A 23991-nucleotide genomic window follows, 5' to 3' on the forward strand; every position below is an offset into this window, starting at 1 on the left:
CTCCGCCCGTCTCTCTCCCCCTCTTGCTCCCCCTCCCTCCCCTTCTCTCTCTCTTTCTCTGCCTCTCTCTCTCTCTGTATCTGCCCCTCTATCTCTGTCTGTGCCCCTCTATCTCTGTCTCTACCCCCTCTCTCTGCCCGCTCTCTCTACCTCCCTCCCTCTCCCTCTCTAGACGTACCTGCGAGTTGGGGACTATGCGTGCGTGGATAGGGCAGGGATGTGGTAAAAGGAGCGAATGAATAATATTAATATAATATCAAGGAGTGTGGTTAGTGTGTGTGTGGGGGGGGAGTGGTTAGTGTGTGTGTGTGTGTGTGTGCCGCCACAGGCCGCCGCCCCATCCATCCCCCCCCCCCCCCACAACTGTGCGTTGAGGGGACAGGACCCACTTAGTCTAGTAAACAATAAAACTACCTTTTTCACAGATGTTCCATAAAACTCAGGTCTGGTTGGCTCATCATTTTCAAAGTTGTCAACATCCCATCCGTACACCAATTTTGCATTGACCCGTTTCCATAGTTCCAGAAAAACCGTTCCTGAAAACAATGGCACACTGTCGGGCAACTTGATGAGTGAACTAAACACCAACCTCCCTTCCATTGACTCCATCTACACTTCATACTGCCTTGGCATGGCCACCAGCATAATCAAGGACACGTCGCATCCCGGTTACTCCATCTTCTCCCCTCTCCCATCAGGCATGAGGTACAGGTATGAAAACGCACACCTCCAGATTCATTATTTCCTTTCTAGTGTTTATTTGTGTCTTTTTCTGTGAATCTTAACATCGAATCAGTATCCCACACCCAGTTGGTAAGTGAATAGTCACTCATCGCCTTGAAGCTTTTTCATATATCACCAATTTATTTTGCAATCATCTCAAATCTGTCCTCTGATTGCCATTAGAAGCTGATTTTCTGTTTAGAGTTTACAGATACAAACAGGCCGTTCAGTCCACCACCCTCAATCACCCGTTCACACTAGTTCTATGGAATCCCACTTTCTTATCCACTCCCTACATACGAGGGATAATTTATAGAGGCCAATTAACGTACAAAACCAAACTTCTTTAGGATGTGAGAGGAAACCAGAGCCTCCGAAGAAAACCCACGCGGTCACAGGGAGAACATGCAATCTCCACATAGACAGTACCCGACGTGGGGATTGAACTCAGGTGTGAGACAGCTCTCCCAGCTGCGCACTGTTCTGCCCATACGTATACTTTTATATACTTCTCCAAGGTCACATCTCAACCTCCTCTCCATTATTATTATTGTCATGTGTGAATAATATCCAAAAGAATCCCACAGCTGTGAATATTTTCTCCATCTTCATTTAATTTGGGAAACTGTTAAACATATGAGAGGTTATTCTATTTGTTTTTCTTGCTCTCTATTGAGTTCATTGGCAGATTCCTTACCCCACAGGCAAACAATAAGACCAAACCATGGTGTGGCATTATTATCCAAGGCAGACTGAAGTATTGTAATGAAATCGCCCGAATACTCTCTGCGAGAAACAGAATGGGAGAATAATTACACTCAAAGGAATCATAAGATAAAAGTAAAAACATTAATTAGTCAAAAAATAAAATATAAAAGAGTGATGATTATTTTATTTTTAGATGATTAGTAACCAGCAGTTAATAAGAAACATTAAATTGTAGACAATTTTAATTTGATTGTGGCGGGACCTGGTGGCTGGCCGCGGGGTAGCATACCCTCGGCTCAGGAGGGAGGAGTTGAGCGTCTCAGAGTTGGAGGTGTTGGGTCATGGGGTCTGACCCGGGGTATTTAAGGACGGGTCACGCCCGGTCACGGGGTTGGAGTTGGAAGCAGCGCAGTGCAGTAATAAAGACCATTTCATTCACATAACTCGTTTTCGCCACATTCTTGGCTGGACTCCTGGAGTCCCCGCTACACTGGTGACCCCAACGACCAGGAGTGGAATGCTGGACAAAGTTCATGCAAAAATGTACAGTGCTCAACCTGCCACTGCGGCCTACGAGGCCGAGCTCAATGCGGTAGCCCTCAAGCTGCCTACCTTTGATACCTCGCCACCGGTAGCCAGGGTTCCGTCAGGTGGAATTCCAGCAAGATGCTCACACTCATGGGTGACCACCGGCCCTGCCTTCTATTTGAATACACTTACCTGCAGCAGTTGCCACGTGGCATCTGTCGGCAGCTCTCAGGGGAGAGCTTGGAAGATCCACTCAAGACTAGCGCGTGCATCGACGAGCTGGAATCCCTGGAATCACTCGACCGGATCGATTCAGCGCTCTGGAAGGCCCAGCGACCCAGGACCACGCCCACAAGAGCCACAGACCAGACAAGTGGCACAGGAGAGAAGGATGTGGTGCTTTTTCCACCAACACTGGGGGGCAGCAGCCCGCAAATGCCGCCAACTGTGTGCATTCCCGGGATACTCCAGAGCCGGCCGCCGGTAGGCACCGCGATGGCAGGTGAAATCCATCATTTGTACGCCTGGGACCGGCGCTCGGTTAAATTGTGAACATGTGAAAGATTAAACCCGCAGTGTTAGATTGACACTGCTACCGTTGACACGTTACTACAGAATTCATTTTAACGGCAAATCAATGCTTGTAATATGGAGTATCAGTACTGTAGTTATTTAATGGGCACCATTCACAACTATTCGTTGGATTTATCCAGGTTTTACTTCTACAGTATGTATACAGATATACATCACAAATTTGGTCAGGAAATATTTCAGTTGAAATTTTAACGTTAATTCTAAAGTGGGAATAATGGAAACAGCGTTTATCAATAAATTTTTTTAAATCTGGTGCGTACAAAATAGGTATCTACATTGCTGTTCACAACACGTACATCTAATCTGAATGTCCGGTAATGTGGCGTTTTGACACATTAAATGACCACCTAAACTGTCATTTGGCAACCTAAATAGCTGCCGAGGTTGCCCGGCTGGCAACAGGGAAAAAAACGGTTGCCTTGCAAAGGCCCATGGGCCTCCCCGCTGTACATGGTGCCGAAGGCCTCTGGGGGCTGGCGGCCTTGTGGGGTCGATTGCCACCTTAATGAGACTACGATTTCCGACCGGTGCCCGATTCCTCACATTCAGGGCTTCACAACCCATCACAAAGATCGATTTAGTCCGAGGGTACCAAATCACCGTGCTATCAGAGGATGTCCCCAAATCTGCGATTATCACCCGTTTTGGGGTGTTTGAATTCCTGCGGATGCCCTTCGGCCTCAAGAACACTGCGCAGGCTTGCCAGCGCTTCATGGACACCGTGGATCGGAGGTTGAATTTCATCTTCATTTACTTGGACAACATCCTGGTGGCAAGTTGCATGTGACAGGAGCACTGCACCCACCTTTGTTTGTTGTGCCAGCACCTTAGCGAGCATGGCCTGGTGGTTAAGCTCAGTGCCAGTTCGGCCTCCGGGACATTGACTTTCTACCGGGTGACGCGGCACAGAGCAATGCCTCTGCCCAATAGGGTTGAGGACATACGCCGGTTCCCCACGATGCGAGGACTTCAGGAGTTTGTGGGCATTGTGGCATTCTATCACTAGTTCGTTCTGGCGGAGGCTAAGATCATGCAGCCGCTGTTCCAACTGCTGTCTGGCAGTGTTCGAAGGGGCAAAGGATACCCTGGCTCGGGCGGTCACGCTGGTGGTGCACCCGCGAACAGACCGTAGTGCACCCGCGAACAGCTCTTACCGTGGATGCCTTGGACTCCGCAGTCGGTGGGATCCTGGAGCAGTGCTTCGACGGTCAAAGACGGCCTCTCACCTTCTTCTGCCAACAGCTGAACTCAGCAGAGTGTCGCCATTGACCGGTAGTTGCTCTCCTTACATCTCGCGGTGCGGCATTTCCAGTACTTCTTGGAGGGCCGGCACTTCGTGGCCTTCACAGACCATAAGCCCCTCACTTTCGCGTTCGCCAAGGTCTCGGATCTGTGGTCCGCTCGTCAGCAGCCCCAGCTGACAGCCATATTGGAATACACCACCGATGTCCGGCACACCGCCGGTAAATGCAACCTTGTGGCGGACGCCTTGTCCCGTGCGGAGATCGCAGCCGTGCTCAACCCAGCCGTCGGGATAGACTACTCCACCTTGGTGGTGGTGCAGCTGACGGACGATGAAATGCCAGCTTACTGTACCGCGATCTCCGGATTGGTGCTGGAAGACCAATGTGTCCCTCGGGTGATTCCATTTTATGCAACGTTATACAACCGCAGCAAGTTGTCCCGGCGGCCTGGCGCCGTCGTATTTCCGAGGTGATCCACGGCCTGGCCCACACGTCGATTCAGGCTACGGTTGCCATGGTGGCGGCAAGGTTAATTGGGCACGGTCTGCGGAAGCAGGTCGGTCGCTGTGCACGGGCGTGCATCCCGTGCCAGTCGTCCGAGATACATCGGCATATCCGTGAACCGATAAAGGATTTCTCGGTGCCACACCGGTGGTTCGACCATGTGCACGGGGACATCGTGGGGCCGCTGCCGCCACCCCGGGGTGTGTCGCATTGACTGACGGTGGTAGATCGTTTTACATGGTGGCCGGAGGCCATCCCGCTCGTGGACACTTCCGCCCGGTTATGCGCTCGGGCCCTTGTAGCAAACTGGATTGCCCGCTTCGGTGTTCCCATTGATATCACTTCGGACAGGGTAATTAAAATAATTTGCTGTTTTATATATTTAAATCTGCAGCATGAATGCATTTAGCTGTGCCACCAGTTCATTGACTATATTTTTAATGTTATGGAATTAAATGACACTACTGACACGCCTCAATATATGCAATGGGCTACTTACATAAACAGTTCTGTACCCAGTCCCTACTGCAATCAAGGCAGTTTGTAATTTCCACAACACTGTACAATTACTCAAGTTTATATCGAAAGCAAGCCAGCAATTGTGGTGGTGCTCATCCAGAAAGCCGTGCACTGCAGAAAGTTGCCCAACGGTGAGACGGAACTTATGCCAGCTATGGCGGTGGAGCTTGCCCAGAATGCCTCGCGCTGCAGAAAGAGACTCAGATGCAGCCAGACACCACTGAGACAGTTAATACTCCTAGTGAGTTATTTGAGGCATAGGATGGGTATGGTGCTTCCGACTCACGTAAAATCTGACTTTATGTAAAAGCTCACAGAATGTAACCCTTAGGTAAGTCAGGGAGTGCCTGTACATTGGCAAAATTGTGATTTAAAGTCAAACACTTACTGGAATGTTGCATTGGCCCAGAATGTAGTAGCACAGGTTGTGTTAAGTCTCCTCTCAATTATTTTTCTCCTTCCACCAATGTTATCACATGCACTTCTGAAATAAAACAGCACAAAGCTTGGTTAAATTTACATTGATACATGGTGAAGCTATCTGCATACCCAACTCACTTGCAGTAATTTATTTCCAAAAATAAACTATATTCAGAATTTTGAAAATGTATACAAAACAAAAACTGTCTAAAAACTCTTAATATATTTGCAGTATCCATGCATTCAATCATGGTATACTCAATAGTATCTTTAAACTACACCCCTTGCCACTCATGTGACGCCCTGGGGTGAATCCCTTCAAATAAGGGGTGTCCCCACCGGACTCTGCCTGCCAAAGGCAAGTAGCGGACTCTGCAGCGGTCCTGAGTCTCCCGATCGAGGAGGGCAGTCAGTAGCTGGTGTGCATTCGCACCAAGTTGGCGGCTCTCCGCCTCAGGACCTTGCAGAGATACCTGTACTCAGGGCATCCTCCCAGGTGGCACGTGCTGGCGACGCACTTTTTCCAACGGAGCCGCTGCCTTCAAGGTTGTACTCGGATCCCGATGGTGGGTGTCAGCCGTGCGGTCGTGATGGGGATGCCCGACTTCTACAGGGACTTGTTGAGAGTCTGGAACCTGGTTGCCGTCGACTGGGCCCCCCCCTCCGCACCCTGCACTTCCTCGCCCTGGTCCACCATCCAGACACCAAGTGGCGGTCGGTGTTGCCTTCTGGTCGCGAGGAGGCCCCCCAGGCCAAGTCATTGGGTATTTTTACACCAGCAATAATCACTGCTGCACCCTCAAGTTACAGTTTGCAAACCTGAAAATGACATATTTCCCACTTCTCTCTATTTTCTGTCTCATAAACAATCCTTTATCAGCCTCAGACTAAAATGAGGCACCTTTAGAAAGGAGATAGAAACATAGAAACATAGAAATTAGGTGCAGGAGTAGGCCATTCGGCCCTTCGAGCCTGCACCGCCATTTAATATGATCATGGCTGATCATCCAACTCAGTATCCCGTACCTGCCTTCTCTCCATACCCTCTGATCCCCTTGGCCACAAGGGCCACATCTAACTCCCTCTTAAATATAGCCAATGAACTGGCCTCAACTACCCTCTGTGGCAGAGAGTTCCAGAGATTCACCACTCTCTGTGTGAAAAAAGTTCTCCTCATCTCGGTTCTAAAGGATTCCCCCCTTATCCTTAAGCTGTGACCCCTTGTCCTGGACTTCCCCAACATCGGGAACAATCTTCCTGCATCTAGCCTGTCCAACCCCTTAAGAATTTTGTAAGTTTCTATAAGATCCCCTCTCAATCTCCTAAATTCTAGAGAGTATAAACCAAGTCTATCCAGTCTTTCTTCATAAGACAGTCCTGTCATCCCAGGAATCAGTCTGGTGAACATTCTCTGCACTCCCTCTATGGCAATAATGTCCTTCCTCAGATTTGGAGACCAAAACTGCACGCAATACTCCAGGTGTGGTCTCACCAAGACCCTGTACACCTGCAGTAGAACCTCCCTGCTCCTATACTCAAATCCTCTTGCTATGAAAGCCAACATGCCATTCGCTTTTCTTTACTGCCTGCTGCACCTGCATGCCTACCTTCAATGACTGGTGTACCATGACACCCAGGTCTCGCTGCATCTCCCCCTTTCCCAATCGGCCACCGTTTAGATAATAATCTGCTTTCCCGTTTTTGCCACCAAAATGGATAACCTCACATTTATCCACATTAAACTGCATCTGCCAAACATTTGCCCACTCACCCAGCCTATCCAAGTCACCTTGCAGTCTCCTAGCATCCTCCTCACACCTAACACTGCCCCCCAGCTTAGTGTCATCCGCAAACTTGGAGATATTGCCTTCAATTCCCTCATCCAGATCATTAATATATATTGTAAATAGCTGGGGTCCCAGTACTGAGCCTTGCGGTTCCCCACTAGTCACTGCCTGCAGTGAAGAGACCATTGCCTGATGAGAAGGAATTTCTTTAGTCAGAGGGAGATGAATCTGTGCAATTCTTTGGGTATTGTTAAAGAGGAGATTGGCAGGCTCTTGATAAGTAAGGGTGTTAAAGATTATGGGGAGAAGGCAGGAGAATGGGGTTGAGTGGGAAGAATACATCAGCCATGATTTGAATGTCGAAGCAGACTCGATGGGCTGAATGGCTTACTTCAGCTCCTGTGTCTTATGGTCAGTATTATCAGCCAATACCCCATCATTTGCTTAGTGTTGGCAACCAAAGACCGAGTTATTCCAAATTACTTAAAGTTGATACAGAATGTCAATATTTACCTCAATATCTCAACAGATCTGTTCACAATGTTTGCCATCTTACTTGACGAAGAACACAGCTCTTTGTAGTTCTGTTCGCGAAAAGTTTCATCCAGTTCATAGCTGGCATTGTAACATTTTATACTGCAAGAGAATGTATAAAAAAACTGAAGAGTTATACAGTTTAACTTAACATGTTATGCCACAATGCTGAGAAATATATTCTGTATGTTTCCTCTCGCTCTACCTATTGTACTTGAGTTTGACATTTGACTTGATTGCAATTATGTATAGTATTATCTGATTTGATTGGATAGCATGCAAAACAATGCTTTTCGCTGTATCTTGGTACACCGGACAATAATAAAATTAAAACTAAATCTAAAGTTACATAACTGCTTGGAGAAAGGATCTATATTTACGAAGTACCTTCCATGACTTCCCAAAACACTTTGGAACTGTAGCCATTGCTTAGTTTAAGAAATAAGGGGGCGGCACAGTGACCTGACAGCGCCAGAGACCCGGGTTCAACCCTGACTACCTGTGCTGTCTGTACGGTGTTTTGTACGTTCTCCCTGTGCCTGTGTGCGTGTTCTCTGGACGCTCTAGTTTCCTCCCACACTAAAAAAATGTGAGGTGAATTGCTTTCTGTAAATTGTCCCTAGTGTGTAGGATACAACTAGTGTATGGGTGATCAATGGTCGACGGGGACTTGGTGGGCCAAAGGACCTGTTTCCACGCTGAATCTCTAATCTAAACTAAACACAGAAAGCAATTTCCACAGATGTTGAGGGCTTGATAATGTTTTTGAAGGATTGAGTTGAGAGATGGATACTGGAGAAAACCTCTCCAATTAGTCATTGAGTCATACGGTGTGAAAACAGTCCCTTTGGTCCAACTGCCCACACCAACCTATGTCCCATCTACACGAGTCACACTTGCCTGCATTTGGCCCATATCCCTCTAAACCTGTACTATCCATGTACTGAAGAAGGGTTTCGGGCCGAAACGTTGCCTATTTCCTTCGCTCCATAGATGCTGCTGCACCCGCTGAGTTTCTCCAGCTTTTTTGTGTACCTATCCATGTACCTGTCTAATTGCTTCTTAAACATTGCAATAGTCTCTGCCTCTGACCCATTCCTCAAGCACTTTGTGTTTTGCTCAAGTTCATAAGGTTTGTGTTTTTGGTGGAAAATAAATGAGAAAATTACAATACCTGCAACGAAGACCATAAACAAATACAGCTAAACCAAGTAATGCAGGAATGATCAGAGAAATTAGAAGAGTTTCCATCACAGCAAAATAAAGCGCAATTTTTTCACCAAAATAATTTCGAATTTTCCAAAGGGGCTGGAACTTGAAGTAGGTGTTTGCCCACAATTTATTCAGCTCTATCCTTGCATCGGTAGGTCCAACAGTTTTAAGATCTGCAAAATAAATAAGGTCACTCACAGCTGAGGAATAAAAGTTTTTCTGTCCATATTAAACAATGAAAGCAACATGAAACATTTTCAGTGTTTAAGAAGGAACTGCAGATGCTGGAGAATCGAAGGTACACAAAAAAACATTTTCAATTGTCAACAGCTGCTGACAATCTTCTACTGCTGCACCACAGAGAGCATATTAACGTATGGCATCTCTGTGTGGTATCTCAGCTGCACAGAGGCGGAGAAGAGAGCTCTTCAGCGCATCGTCCACAGAGCGCAGAAGATTATTGGGACACAGCTACCAGCCTTGGAGGGCATCTACCACACACGGTGCCTCAGGAAGGCCGTCAGCATCCATAAAGACTCCTCACACCCTTGTAATGGACTGTTCGAACTACTTCCCTCCGGCAGACTTTACAAAGCCTTCTACGCCCGCACCTCCAGATTCAGGAACAGCTTCATTCCCAGAGCTATAGCAGCTCTGAACCGGCCTTGCTGAGTGCCCCCCACCCCCATGGACTGTCTCCCTCGGATGGCCACGTCGCACAGACACATCTGCACTTTAGTCTGTTTGAACTGTTTTGACTTTTACTGTTTTAATGTTCTTTTTACAACCATGTTCTCAGGGTATCTAAATCTAAATTTTATTAGTTATTTAAGTTATGACATCAGATGGAAACTGCATACCAAATCTCGTTGCACTTATGTGCAATGACAAAAAAATATATTATTATTATTATTATTATTATTATTATTATTATTATTATTATTATTATTAATAATTCACACCTCAAGCCAACAGGAAAACAAGAATATTTTACACACTGTTTACAGATTTATACACATAAAACATTATTTGTTGCCTATTTTATTTTGAGATTTTTCGTAGACTTGTGATGCAATAATGCATTATTTTCAGGGAATAATAAATGCTCAGAAATTGGAGTGGATTTCAACCATTTTTGGTATACTTTATAAACTATGACAGGAGGACATTGTTGCAAAAGATGGACGGACATTTACTTCCCTTTAAGAATCAAGAATGTGCACCGGGACCAAGCCAACTAAATTTGGATTTGCTGAAGCTTTACAAGCACAATAATGCACCAACATAACAAATAAATATACAATAAACAATAATACTACAAATTATCTGTTATACTAGGTAACCAGACTATAATACTGCAAGCTGAAGTATGTAGTGCAATCTATACAAAGTCCGTCACTATAGGACTTTGGTTAGGCTGCATTTGGAGTATTGCATGCAGTTCTGGTTGTCCCATACAGAAAGAATGTGGAGGTTTTGGAGAGCATGGGGAAGAAGTTTACCAGAATTATACCTCTATTAGGGGGTGACAGCTACAAAGAGAAGTTGGGCAGACTTGGTTTATTTTCTCTGGATCGCCGGAGTTTGATGGGAGACTTGATCGAAGTATATAAAATTATGAGATGCATAGACAGGGTTAACATAGAAACATAGAAAATAGGTGCAGGAGTAGGCCATTCGGCCCTTCGAGCCTGCACCGCCATTCAATATGATCATGGCTGATCATCCAACTCAGTATCCTGTACCTGCCTTCTCTCCATACCCCCTGATCCCTTTAGCCACAAGGGCCACATCTAACTCCCTCTTAAATTTAGCCAATGAACTGGCCTCAACTACCTTACTAGGGATCCACTATCCCGTTTACATCAATGGTGGAAAGGGTCAAGAACTTCAAATTCCTGGGCGAGCATATTTCCAAAGATCTTTCCTGGTCCCAGCACACTGATGCAATTATTAAGAAAGCACATCAGCGCCTCTACTTCCTGAGAAGACAACGGAGAGTCGGTATATCAAAGAGGTTCTCCAGGTGCACAGTAGAGAGCTTGCTGACCGGTTGCATCATGGCTTGGTTTGGCAACTTGAGTGCCCAGGGGTGGAAAAGGATGCAGAAAGTTGTAACCACTGCCCAGTCCATCATCGGCTCTGACCTCCCCACCATCGAAGGGATCTATCGCAGTCGCTGCCTCAAAAAGGCAGCCAACATCATCAAGGACCCTCACCATCCTGGCCACGCACTCATCTCTCTGCTACCATCGGGCAGAAGGTACAGGAGCCTGAAATCTGTTACTTCCAGGTTCAGGAACAGCTACTTCCCCACAGCCATCAGGCTATTAAACTCGCCAACAAACAGACTCTGAACTGTAACAGCCTATTGTACTTTATCTGCTTATTTATGTGTATATTGAACTGAACTGTTCTGTATTTTTGCTTACAATATTCTGTTGTGCTGCAGCAAGCAAGAATTTTATTGTCCCATCTGGGACACATGACAATAAACTCTCTTGACGACTAGATAGAGACACTATACAGAGTCGCCAGTTTGGTGCCATTTTCAAGTGCCAGTTGTAAGTGCAGGGTTCTTGGCATGAAGGCCCATTGTCCTGATGGAGTTGCGAAGTCGACCTGACCAAAAATGGCCATGCTGTCCTCTGCAGCTGCTCCAATGCTGTAGGCCGTGTGTGGTCCAGACGCTCGGCCATTTGGAGCGGCGACCTGTCCAGCTAAGCCCCAGGCTGTTGTAGGGCCTCCAGTGGCCTGCTCCACTATCCAACGATGCACTGCTTCCTGCTGAAGGTCTGCTTACTGGCCCTCCGCCCAACTTCTTCCACTCTAGGTGGGCGAGCTGGGCCTTTCGGGCGGGTTACCGTTTACGGCGCATGTCCTCTGTCTACGGTGGGCGAGTTCCCGGTATGCAGTGTGTGAGCTGGGCATTCCAGGCAGGTTCCGGTCTAAGGTGCAGGTCCTCTGTCCACGGCAGATGAGTTGAGCCTACCTTGTGTGTCCTCCGTCCGCGATGTGCAAGTCCAGTCTTTTACCCAGGGTTGGGGAATCAAGAACCAGAGGTTTAAGGTGAGGAGGGGAAGGATTTAATAGGAACCTGAGAGGTAACTGTTTCACTCAAAGGGTGGTGGGTGTATGGATCGATCTCCCGGAGGAGGTTGTTGAGGCAGGTACTATCGCAACGTTTAAGAAACATTTAAACAGGTACATGGATAGGATAGGTTTAGAGGTATATGGGCCATAGAAACATAGAAAATAGGTGCAGGTGTAGGCCATTCGGCCCTTCGAGCCTGCACCGCCATTCAATATGATCATGGCTGATCATCCAACTCAGTATCCTGTACCTACCTGCCTTCTCTCCATACCCCCTGATCCCTTTAGCCACAAGGGCCACATCTAACTCCCTCTTAAATATAGCCAATGAACTGGCCTCAACTACCTTCTGTGGCAGAGAATTCCAGAGATTCACCACTCTCTGTGTGAAAAATGCAGGCAGGTGGGACTAGTGTAGATGGGACATGTTGGTAGGCGTGTTCAAGTTGGGCCGAAGGGCCTTTTTGCACAACAGAGTCTATGACTTTAAGTAAAAAAACAATGAAACAAATAACACTGCAAAGTGAGAAATAATGCCCCAAGTCTATGTAGTTCAACGCCTATTTTGAGGTTGTAGTGTTTAATAGCTTGATGGTTGAAGGGAAGAAGGTACTCCTGAACCTGGACGCTACGGATTTCAGGCTCCTTTACTTTCTTCCCGATTGCAGGAGTGAGATGAGAGTGTGACCTATAAAACAAATAATAATGCAAGAATCTCCAATCACAGTCATTGCCAGCAGCTTTTCTTCTACTGACCAATATTTTGCGGTGAAGGTTGACTGGAATCCTCTTCAGATTGCAAATTTTCTCTGTCGTGCAGGATGAAAGAAGATCTGAATGCCTTTTTCAAAAGAAGATACGGTAGAGCAGGCATGTTCCTTGAAAAGCGTTGTTTGCCTGTTGCAAGAGTAAGAGATTTCAATAGAATACTCATGTAGGATTAAAAGGAAATATATATGATGCATTATTACTCTCATGTCATAGGAGCCCATTGAGTCTACTCCACAATTCAGTCATGACTGATAGGTCTTTGCCTCTCAACCCCATTCTCCTGATTCTGCCCTTATCATCCCATGCAAGAGGTTTTCTGCCTCAAAAATACCTAATAAATAGGCACAAGAAACTGCAGATGTTGGTTTACAGAAAAGAACACACAAAGTGCTGGAGTAACTCAGCGAGTCAAACGGCATCTTTGGAGAACATGGATAGGTGACATTTCATACCAAAGAAAGGTGTTGACCCGAAACATCACCTATCCATGTTGTGGAGAGACCCTGCCTGACCTGCTGAGATTAGCTTAGTTTGGAGATACAGCTTGGAAACAGGCCCTTCAGCCCAATTATAAAATTGTCCCTATTGCATAGGATAGTGCTAGTGTATGGGGATCGTTGGTCGGCGCGGACTCGGTGGGACGAAGGGCCTGTTTCTGCACTGTATCCCTCAAGTCTAAAGTCTAAAGTCTAAAGCCTAGAGAATCCAGATAGATACCACATTGAAACTGGACCTTCAGCCCACCGAGACCACACCAACCATCGATCACCCGTTCACACTAGTTCTATGTTATCCCACTTTCTCATCCACACCCTACACACTAGGACATTTCCTACATTCCCTACACACTAGGACCTGAAGAAGGGTCTTGACCCGAAACGTTGCCTATTTCCTTCGCTCCATAGATGCTGCCTCACCCGCTGAGTTTCTCCAGCATTTTTGTCTACCTAGGACATTTCACGGCCAATTAACCTCCAAACTTTGTGATATGGAATGAAGCCCGGTCACCCGGAGGAAACCTACGTGGTGACAGGGAGAACGTATAATCTCCACACGGGCAGCACCCGAGAACAGGTTCAAATCCAGGTCTCTGGCGTTGTGAATCAGCGGCTCTGCCTGCTGCACCACTGTGTGCCACCCCTACTGCAGCACTTTGTGTCCTTGGCTGCTAATTAGTGCTGGATGACTTTAGTTGTTCTTCCTCTGTCGGAATAGATGTTTAATCTCAGGTGGGTAGTTCCACTATACAACACATTAAAATAGCAGAAGATAGACACAAAGTGCTGGAGTAATTCAGCGAGTCAGGTGGCATATCTGGAGAATATTTTTGTTTTGGGTCAAGATCCTTCTTCAGGGGAGTTAAATTATTTGACTATCAGCTAACGCAGGCTAAGGCGGACTGAGCGTAACTGTTCAGTGAAACGATCACCTAGTCTGCACTCGGTCCTCAAGGTAGTTATAAACCAGCACCTTCAGTTCCTTCCTACATATTAAATAACAGGTTGACTTTGACAGAGTGAATGTGGAATTTCCTACCATGGCTGGTTTGCTAACAGAAGAATAAAAGTAGGAAAATTGTTCAATGCATGTTTCAGTGCTGAGCAATTCAGACGGGTCGTCACTATATTTCGCAGGCAGAGCCATGGTATATATCATATTGTTTTGAAAGAGAACACGTTATGCAGTTGTGATGCTAACCTGTGGGCAGGTGTCAACCACATGAGATAAACAACACTTAAACAAAACAATATTTCTGTCATAACCAATCCAGGGGCCAAATATTTACAGGTTAATTTGAATGTTTAAGAAGTAGAAAATAATACACTGAAGGACTGAAAGGGGTGCTTTTACATTAAGACAAATACAAGAATACTGACAGGACGTATGTTAGAAAATTAGATTTTGGCTTGAAAATGTTGGGACTGTGAAAATCAGCAAAGGTTTCCTCAATCGATGTAACTATTGACAATACTAAATCCATGTGAAAATCTAGAGTGCTGGAGTAACTCAACGGGTCAGACAGCATCTCTGGAGAACATGGATAGGCGTTGTTTTGGGTTGAGACACTTCTTCAGTAAACCAGTATCTGCAGTTGTTGTTAAGGGGATCATTTGATCATGACTCAGCCTATATCTGAAATGATTGCATGTTTGGTACAGTTAGGTGTTCAAATAATACTTGAGGTCAAGTGATTTTTTTGCTGTGTATAAAAGCAATGCAGATCCTATAACTGTTGAGTGCTGCAACTTGAGTAGGTAGAAACAGACTTCTTGATGTGCACTAGGTGCAGACTTTATTGCTGACTGTGCTTTATTCAGATGATAAATTATGTTGGATTACCTCATCCAATTCTCATCAGTTATTTGCATTTTATCAGTTTATTTACTCATGTGTGTATATATTTATATAATGGTATATGGACACACTGATCTGTTTTGTAGTCAATGCCTACTATGTTCTGTTGTGCTGAAGCAAAACAAGAATTTCATTGTCCTATCAGGAACACATGACAATGAACTCACTTGAACTTGAACTTGAATTCCCTGTTGAATAGGACAAACAGTTCTTGCTCCTCAGGTCTGTCAAAATGATGCTAAATAAAGATCAGATTGAACCATTGGGGGTTTTATAGATTAACAAAGGTCAAAATACCTTGAAAACGTAAGACGAGGCAAAACGCAGAATTACACTGTTTGCAGACAACAAAATTTGGTAGAGGCAAAAGACAGAAGGGAGCAACGAACTCCGAGAGATGGCATTCAGACTGGTAGAGTGTTGGGCAGATGCATTTCAATACAGAAAACAAGAGTGGGGCATCAGATTTTGGTTGGGAAAATAAAACAGGCCAAATGGTACAATTTGCAAAGATGGAGAGATCTGGCAATGCTTGTGTGAATAACACCTCAGAATGTGGCAGCATGTTAATAATGTGGATCTTAAACTTAATGAATACTTGTTTGGCCCCAGCTAGAGCAGTGGATCCATCTTTGGCATTGTGGTTTAGAAAGGACATGAAGGCTTTGGAGAATTGGTGGAGAAAATTAAATAGTAGAAACTAGGAACTGCAAAAATAGAGAATTTCAGCAGGGCAGGTCACATCTCGAGAGAACATGGATGGTGACATTTCAGGCCGGGACCCTTTTTCAGACTGATTGTAGTGGGGGGGGGGGGGGGGAATGAAAGCTGGGAGAGAGGTGGGGGCAGGACAAAGCTTGGCAGCTAATAGGTGGATAGAGGATAGGGGTATTTTTGATAAACAGATGACAGGACAATGGGCAGAGATGAAAAGACAGAAGGTGTAAGACAAAAGGATTGAAGAGTTGCAGAATGTAAGAAGTTGCGAATTGTGATGCTAGAGGAAGGAATATGGGTGGAAGTGGAGGGGCATGAGGTAGGTATGTTACAATACCTACCTTCAGCGGCACTGCAGTTCTGCCACTGGCCGTGTGCGCGACTTTGGCGCCTTTGAGAGGGGGGCGGGATTAAAATGCCGTTTTCTCCTGCCTGTCGGAGTCGATCTATCTCAGCCTGTTTAGCTGCTGCAGAAAAATCGCTCCGACATCCGTTCTCTGAAGTTTTCAAAAAACATCGCTGGAGAATTTAATCGCAGGAGTAAAATAAAAATCGACTTCTAACGCCATCAATGCCGACAACGGGACAGATCTCCCGTAAGGGACAGATAAAGGTAAGCCGTTTATTTTACATATAAACTTGCTTCTTAGGATTACTTTAATCCAAATTTTATGTTGCAAAAAGGTGATTTAGGCCCCATACGAACCGGCAGTGTTTTTCCTGCCAATATGGGATTTAAATTCACCGCAAACCGCAACATTCCAATCGATCGGATTTGAGTATAGGAGCAGGGAGGTTCTACTGCAGTTGTACAGGGTCTTGGTGAGACCACACCTGGAGTATTGCGTACAGTTTTGGTCTCCAAATCTGAGGAAGGACATTATTGCCATAGAGGGAGTGCAGAGACGGTTCACCAGACTGATTCCTGGGATGTCAGGACTGTCTTATGAAGAAAGACCGGATAGACTTGGTTTATACTCTCTAGAATTTAGGAGATTGAGAGGGGATCTTATAGAAACTTACAAAATTCTTAAGGGGTTGGACAGGCTAGATGCAGGAAGATTGTTCCCGATGTTGGGGAAATCCAGGACAAGGGGCCACAGCTTAAGGATAAGGTGGAAATCCTTTAAAACCGAGATGAGAAGAACTTTTTTCACACAGAGAGTGGTGAATCTCTGGAACTCTCTGCCACAGAGGGTAGTTGAGGCCAGTTCATTGGCTATATTTAAGAGGGAGTTAGATGTGGCCCTTGTGTCAAATTAAACTTTGTTTTATGCTTTATCTGATGGGATAAATTGCAGACTTGATTTTTTAAATCTCAAAATGTTATAACATTGCTACATGAGGCATTTAATAGATTGACTACAGGAGTGTAATTGTGGGTCAAAATCTAATGTCTCTATCGTACCTTAAATCGGAGCAGAATTAATTGTAATACAAGTACACAAATTAATGCTTAATTGTCAGCTAAAACAAATGTTACCTTCCACATCTTTCTCTCCAAATTCTATAGGTATGTTTGTAAGAATGTATTGAACCTAGAAAATAGAAAAAGATAATAGATCAGTCCACAGTCATATTTTTATACATTTCCTGGCCTACATTTACCTTGCCATTATCATTCTATATACTACAAATATTAAACAGAATCCAAGCTTCATATCATGTATCATAAACTGTTCAACGTTATATTTCCAGTTCTCTCATTCCCAAACATCAGTCAGAGTACTGTGATTCGAATTGTGATCTCAGGTCAAAATAGATTTAAGAGTACATAAATTGAGCATAGAATACATCACAGGAACAGGCCCTATGGCCCTCAATGTCAAATCAGGACATAATGTCAAGATAAATTAATCTCATCTACCTACCCCTCATGATTCATATCCCTCCATTCACCTATCCATGTACCCATCTTAAAGCCGCTTAAATACCACTATGGTATCTGCCTCCACCACCACCCCAGGCAGTATGTTCCAGACACCCACCACTCTCTGTGTAAAACATATTATCCTGCACCCCTCTTTCAAACCTTACCCCTCTCACCTTAAAGTAATGCCCACTGTTTTCAACCTCTGAAAATGATTCTCTTAGAGCTAGGGAAAGGCTAAAATTAAGTACTTTGTCCAATTATGCAATACACTGTTTTTCTCTAATTTCTCTTTAGAGCAAATCAGTAAAAGACCCATCACAGCATCATACAGCACAGAAACAGGTTCTGCGGACCAACTCCACTATGTCGACCAACATACCCCATCTACGCTAGTCCCATTTGCATGCATTCGGATCATACTCCTCTAAACCGTTCCTATCCATGTACAGTGGCTTGCAAAAATGTTCATACCCCTTGAACTTTTCCACATTTTGTCATGTTACAACCACAAACGTAAATGTATTTTATTGGGATTTTATGTGATAGACCAACACAAAGTGGTGCATAATCGTGAAGTGGAAGGAAAATGGTACGCGGTTTTTAAATTTTTTTTACAAATAAAAAACTGAAAAGTGTGGCATGCAAACGTATTCAGCCCCCCTGAGTCAATACTTTGTAGAACCACCTTTTGCTGCAATTACAGCTGCAAATCTTTTGGGGTATGTCTCTACCAGCTTTGCACATCTAGAGACTGAAATTTTTGCCCATTCTTCTTAGCAAAATAGCTCAAGCTCAGTCAGATTGGATGGAGAGCGTCTGTGAACAGCAATTTTCAAGTCTTGCCAGAGATTCTCAATTGGATTTAGGTCTGGACTTTGACTGGGCCATTCTAACACATGAATATGCTTTGATCTAAACCATTCCATTGTAGCTCTGGCTGTATGTTTAGGGTCGTTGTCCTGCTGGAAGGTGAACCTCCGCCACAGTCTCAAGACTTTTGTAGACTCTAACATGTTTTCTTCCAAGATTTTGGCTCCATCCAACTTCCCATCAACTCTGACCAGCTTCCCTGTCCCTGCTGGAGAAAAGCATCCCCACAGCATGATGCTGCCGCCACCATGTTTCACAGTGGGGATGGTGTGTTCAGGGTGATGTGCAGTGTTAGTTTTCCGCCACACATAGCATTTTGCATTTAGGCCAAAAACTTCAATTTTGGTCTCATCTGACCAGAGCACCTTCCTCCACATGTTTGCTGTGTCCCCCACATGGCTTGTGGCAAACTGCAAACGGGACTTCTTATGGCTTTTTTTCAACAATGGCTTTCTTCTTGCCACTCTTCCATAAAGGCCCGATTTGTGGAGTGCACAACTAATAGTTGTCCTGTGGACAGATTCTCCCACCTGAGCTGTGGATCTCTGCAGCTCCTCCAGAGTTACCATGGGCCTCTTGGCTGCTTCTCTGATCAATGCTCTCCTTGCCCGGCCTGTCAGTTTAGGTGGACGGCCATGTCTTGGTAGGTTTGCAGTTGTGCCATACTCTTTCCATTTTCGGATGATGGATTGAACAGTGCTCCGTGAGATGTTTAAAGCTTGGGATATTTTTTTATAACCTAACCCTGCTTTAAACTTCTCCACAACTTTATCAATGACCTGTCTGGTGTGTTCCTTGGGCTTCATGATGCTGTTTGGTCACTAATGTTCTCTAACAAACCTCTGAGGCCTTCACAGAACAGCTGTATTTATACTGAGATTAGATTACACACAAGTGGACTCTATTTACTAATTAGGTGACTTCTGAAGGCAATTGGTTGCACTGGATTTTATTTAGGGGTATCAGAGTAAAGAGGGCTGAATACTTTTGCACGCCACACTTTTCAGTTTTTTATTTGTAAAATAATTTGAAAACCATGTATCATTTTCCTTCCACTTCACAATTATGCGCATCTTTGTGTTGGTTTTTAACACATAAAATCCCAATAAAATACATTTACGTTTGTGGTTGTAACATGACAAAATGTGGAAAAGTTCAAGGGGTATGAATACTTTTGCAAGCCACTGTACATGTCCAAGTGTCTTTTAAATGCTGTTATAGTACCTGCCTCAAATACCTCCACTGGCAGCTCATTCCATATACCCACAACCCTCAGTATGAAAAAGTTGCCCCTCAGGTGAATCTTAATTCTCTCCCTTATGTTCCCTGGTTCTTGATTCCTATACTCTGGGTAAAAAAATCACCCTATCTACTCCTCTCATGATTTTATACAAATAGCCAGGTTAAAAAATAATTGGACTTTTCTTGCGCTTTGATTAAAAAAAAACATGTTGGTATTCTTTAGGACAACAATAATGCTAAAGCTGCAGGTAAAATAACATAGGACTGTAGAGCCAACTTTTAATGTCTGGGGATTACAAACTGCCCTCCGGGTCAGGTTAACGTCACAGCTAAACTCCACTGGGGATACACAAGTACATCTGTGGCTGCTTCATATCAGAACTGGATCAGTAAAGCATTGAGACTACGAATGTGGCACTGATCAGAAAAATGCTTAAATTCATAGTCATGCGGCACAGAGACAGGCCCTTCGGCCCAACTTGCCCAAGCCGACAAAGATGCCCCATCGTGGCTAGTCACTCCGGCCTGTGTTTGGTCCATATCCCTCTAAACCTTACCTATCCATATACCTGTCCAAATGACTTTTAAATGTTGTTATAATACCTGCACCAACTACCTCCTCAGACAGCTCGTTCCATATACCCAAAAGTTGCCCCTCAGATTTCTATTAAATCTTTCCCCTCTCACATTAAATCTATATTCTCTGGTTCTTGAATCCCCTACTCTGGGTAAAAGACTATGAATTCACTCCCATCTATTTTCCTCATGATCTTATATGCCTCTATAAGATCACCCCTCATCCTCCTGCAATCCAAGGAACAAAGTCCTAGCCTGGGCAACCTCGCCCTGTAGCTCACTCTCACATCCTGGCAACTTCAGAAACTGAGATTAGTTTTGCAGATGAGATTAGTTTATTTGCAGTTGAGATGGGTTTAGTTTGACATCAGATACTGCACAGACCTTGTGGGCTGAATAACTTGTTCCTGCTATTTACTTCTCTATGTTCTATGTGGTAAGATAATGGAGAGATAACCTCCCGCTCTAAGAAAATATCACAACAAATTGATCCATTTACAATTAGAGATCTCAGTGCAGGGCGAAAAAATGTTTCCTCATTTCCAATTCCTTTAAACAGATGTCTTTTCTCATGTTCATAGTGCGCACTGACAGTGCTCATGACAGTTTCCGTTTTAAAATGGTCCAATAATCTCTGAAAGCATCCCATCCTTTCCAATTTGACAACCTTGAATAGAACGAGAAGAAACACATTAGTAAATATAATATCTTCCAATTTGTAGATCATGTCTATTTACAATTCACATTCTTTTCTTTAAGGACCCGATAAAGATGAACCTTACTGCCTTCAGAGTGAACATTTTTTGAACACAAACTTTTAAACATTCAATGACTCTTGCAGGGGCACATTAACCCAAAGGTTCTTCAATTACTGCAACTCAGCAGGTCCGTCAGCATTTCTGGGGAACCCAAGCATCGGTGATTTTTCGGATCAGGTCCCAACTATCACTATTCTTTACTCCGGAGATGCTGCCTGACCCATTGAATTACTCCAGCACTTTGTGCCTTATTTTGTAAACCAGCATCTGCAGTTCCTTGTTTAATCAATGACAGTCATGTATATGACTCTAAGGAAGTAATCCTTATGCTGATGCATGGCTCTCACTTAACTTTTTTTCTCTGTTGTCAGCCAGGCAACCTTGGCAGCTTTTTAGGTTGCAAAATGACAGTTTAGGTGATAATTTAAGATGGCTTGCATGACGCATGCAATATTGTGCTCGGACGAAGTGCGTAGTTATCAGTCGGAATTATGCTCAATGAAGCATTCACATATTATTTCTGCTTCAAATAAAGTCACAAACTAAACATATTCACCAATCAAGAAATGATATATACCACAATGACATGCAGCAAAATTATAATACAGTATCTCAACTCTTTTTACATGTTGCAATGAATGAAATTTCTATTATTTCTTTCCACTTCCATACAAAAATGTGGTTGGATTATTCAGCGTATGATCAACCTTGGTGAGACCAAGTGTAGGCTTGCCGATTGCTTTGCACAACACCTCCACTCAGTTCGCAATAACCAACCTGATCTCCCGGCGGCTCATTACTTCAACTCCCCCTCACATTCCGAATCCGATATCTGTCCTGGGCCTCCTGCATGGCCAGAGTGAGGCCCACCACAAATTGGAGGAACAGCACCTCATATTTCGCTTGGGTAGTTTACACCCCAGCCGTATGAACATTGGCTTCACCAATTTCAGGTAGTCCTTGTTTTCTCCCTCCTTCCCCTCCCATTCCCAGCTCTCCCACAGCCTACTGTCTCCGCCGCTTCCCTTCTTTTTCCTGCCCCCCCCCCGACATCAGTCTGAAGAAGGATTTCGACCCGAAACGTCGCCTATTCCTTCACTCCATAGATGCTGCCTCACCCGCTGATTTTCTCCAGCGAATAAAACACTCTTGACATACGTCGTGAATGTGTGGGATAGAACTAGTGTACGGGTGATCGGTGGTCGGCATGGACTCGGTGGGCAGAAGGGCCTGTTTCCACGCTGTATCTTTAAATTAAACTAAAAACACTAAAACCAGAGGGAGTCTAAAGAAGGGTCTCTACACGAAACATCACACAATTTCTTCTATCCAGAGGTGCTGGCTGCTCCATGGAGTTCCGCCGCACAATTAAAGCATGGAATAGTCTTCACCCTACCATAGTTACCCAACCAGACGCAACTAAATTTAAGGTAGGTCTTTTTTCTCTAAGAACCCTTTTTTGCTTAAGTCCAAGGCAAGAGTCAAGAGAGTTTTATTGTCATGTGTCCCAGATAGGACAATGAAATTCTTGCTTGCTGCAGCACAACAGAATATGTAAACATAATACAGAACAGGAGATAAAAGTTCAGTGTGTTTATATACCATAGACCATATATATACACAATAAATAAACAGATAAAGTGCAATAGGCTGTTATTGTTCAGAGTTTGGAGTTTGGTGATGGACCTCCCACCACCTCTAGTTTAAATTTCATTTAGAATATTTTTGGAGGAACCAGGAAACCAAGAAGCAAGAGTTACTCCAGGGAGTTACTCCAGCTCCAGGGAGTGATTCTGCGTTGGTTTTCAGCAGTCGCGGCGAGGCGGCAACCGGACAACAATGGCGGCCAGATCTCCCACAATGCAAAAGGAGGGAGAAAGTGCCCGACGCCGACCAGTTACCGTGGCAGTGCGCATATGCAGGACAGCCGAAGATGTGCTGGCCGTGGTTGTGCGCATGTGCAGGGGGAGGATGTGCTGGCCGTGACACTACGCATGTACAAGGCGGCCTGCCGTGCCGGCAGGTGAGGAGCGCCGGAGAGCGGAGAACCGGCAGCACAAATGGCGGGCAGAGAGTGACAGAGAGAGAGATAGAGAGGGCGACCGGCTCAGAGTTGAACAGCAGGTGTCCTGGATGCTTGCCAAGTCGGGCAAATTGACACGACTTTTAGGTTGCCCGGCGGGACGTTAGGTGGCTATTGGCACCCGGGCAACCATTAATTTTGAGTCCTGTGATGGCTGTATGAATCAAAGATAAGTACACAATTATGTCCATGTAAACCACCAGTTTTGGTGTAAACTGCTCTAATACGCAGGTAGACACAAAATGCTGGAGCAACTCAGCGGGACAGGCAGCATCTCTGGAGAGAAGGAATGGGTGATGTTTCGGGATGAGACCCTTTACTCAGACGCTTCCAATACGCAGCATGTTTTCACTTTGTTATCAAGCCACTGTGCCACTGGGGTTCAAACAAATATCTGCCCTTCTTCAAAAAATGGGTGCCTGTATTTTAGATTGGTATATGTTTATTATTCCTGTGGAAACCTTGTCAGTTAATTTGTCAGGAGGCACACATGCTAAAAGAGTAGGGAGACAAAAATGCTGGAGAAACTCAGCGGGTGAGGCAGCATCTATGGAGAGAAGGAATAGGCGACGTTTCGGGTTGAGACACTTCTTCTGATGTCGGGGTCTGAAGAAGGGTCTCAACCCGAAACGTCGCCTATTCCTTCGCTCCACAGATGCTGCCTCACCCGCTGTGTTTCTCCAGCATTTTTGTCTATCTTCGATTTTTCCAGCATCTGCAGTTCTTTCTTAAATATGCTAAAAGAGTAATCATGTTTAATGATATGACAAAAAAAAAATCAGTTTGATGACCTATTGACCTCTCAACAAGGCTGATGAAAAGCCTTCAAACTGCAACTAAGTTTCTCTCTCAGATGTTGCCAGATCTCTTGTGTTTCCAC

At 44.8% G+C, this 23991-nt stretch overlaps 1 protein-coding gene across 1 annotated transcript in view; it reads right to left on the reverse strand.

Moving 5' to 3' along the window:
- The window catches only part of LOC129698088 (anoctamin-7-like), a 41267-nt gene that overhangs the window by 3873 nt on the left and 13403 nt on the right, over window positions 1–23991 (reverse strand). The window contains exons 3-10 of the mRNA XM_055636954.1: window positions 20770–20937; window positions 17193–17247; window positions 12623–12763; window positions 8736–8946; window positions 7541–7663; window positions 5209–5304; window positions 1421–1509; window positions 415–536 (exon numbers count right to left, since the gene is read on the reverse strand). Coding sequence (XP_055492929.1) covers window positions 415–536; window positions 1421–1509; window positions 5209–5304; window positions 7541–7663; window positions 8736–8946; window positions 12623–12763; window positions 17193–17247; window positions 20770–20937 — 1005 coding nt within the window. The remainder of the gene's footprint in view (window positions 1–414; window positions 537–1420; window positions 1510–5208; window positions 5305–7540; window positions 7664–8735; window positions 8947–12622; window positions 12764–17192; window positions 17248–20769; window positions 20938–23991) is intronic.

The sequence above is a fragment of the Leucoraja erinacea genome, chromosome 6 (genome assembly GCF_028641065.1).
Source record: "Leucoraja erinacea ecotype New England chromosome 6, Leri_hhj_1, whole genome shotgun sequence".
Taxonomy (NCBI): domain Eukaryota; kingdom Metazoa; phylum Chordata; class Chondrichthyes; order Rajiformes; family Rajidae; genus Leucoraja; species Leucoraja erinaceus.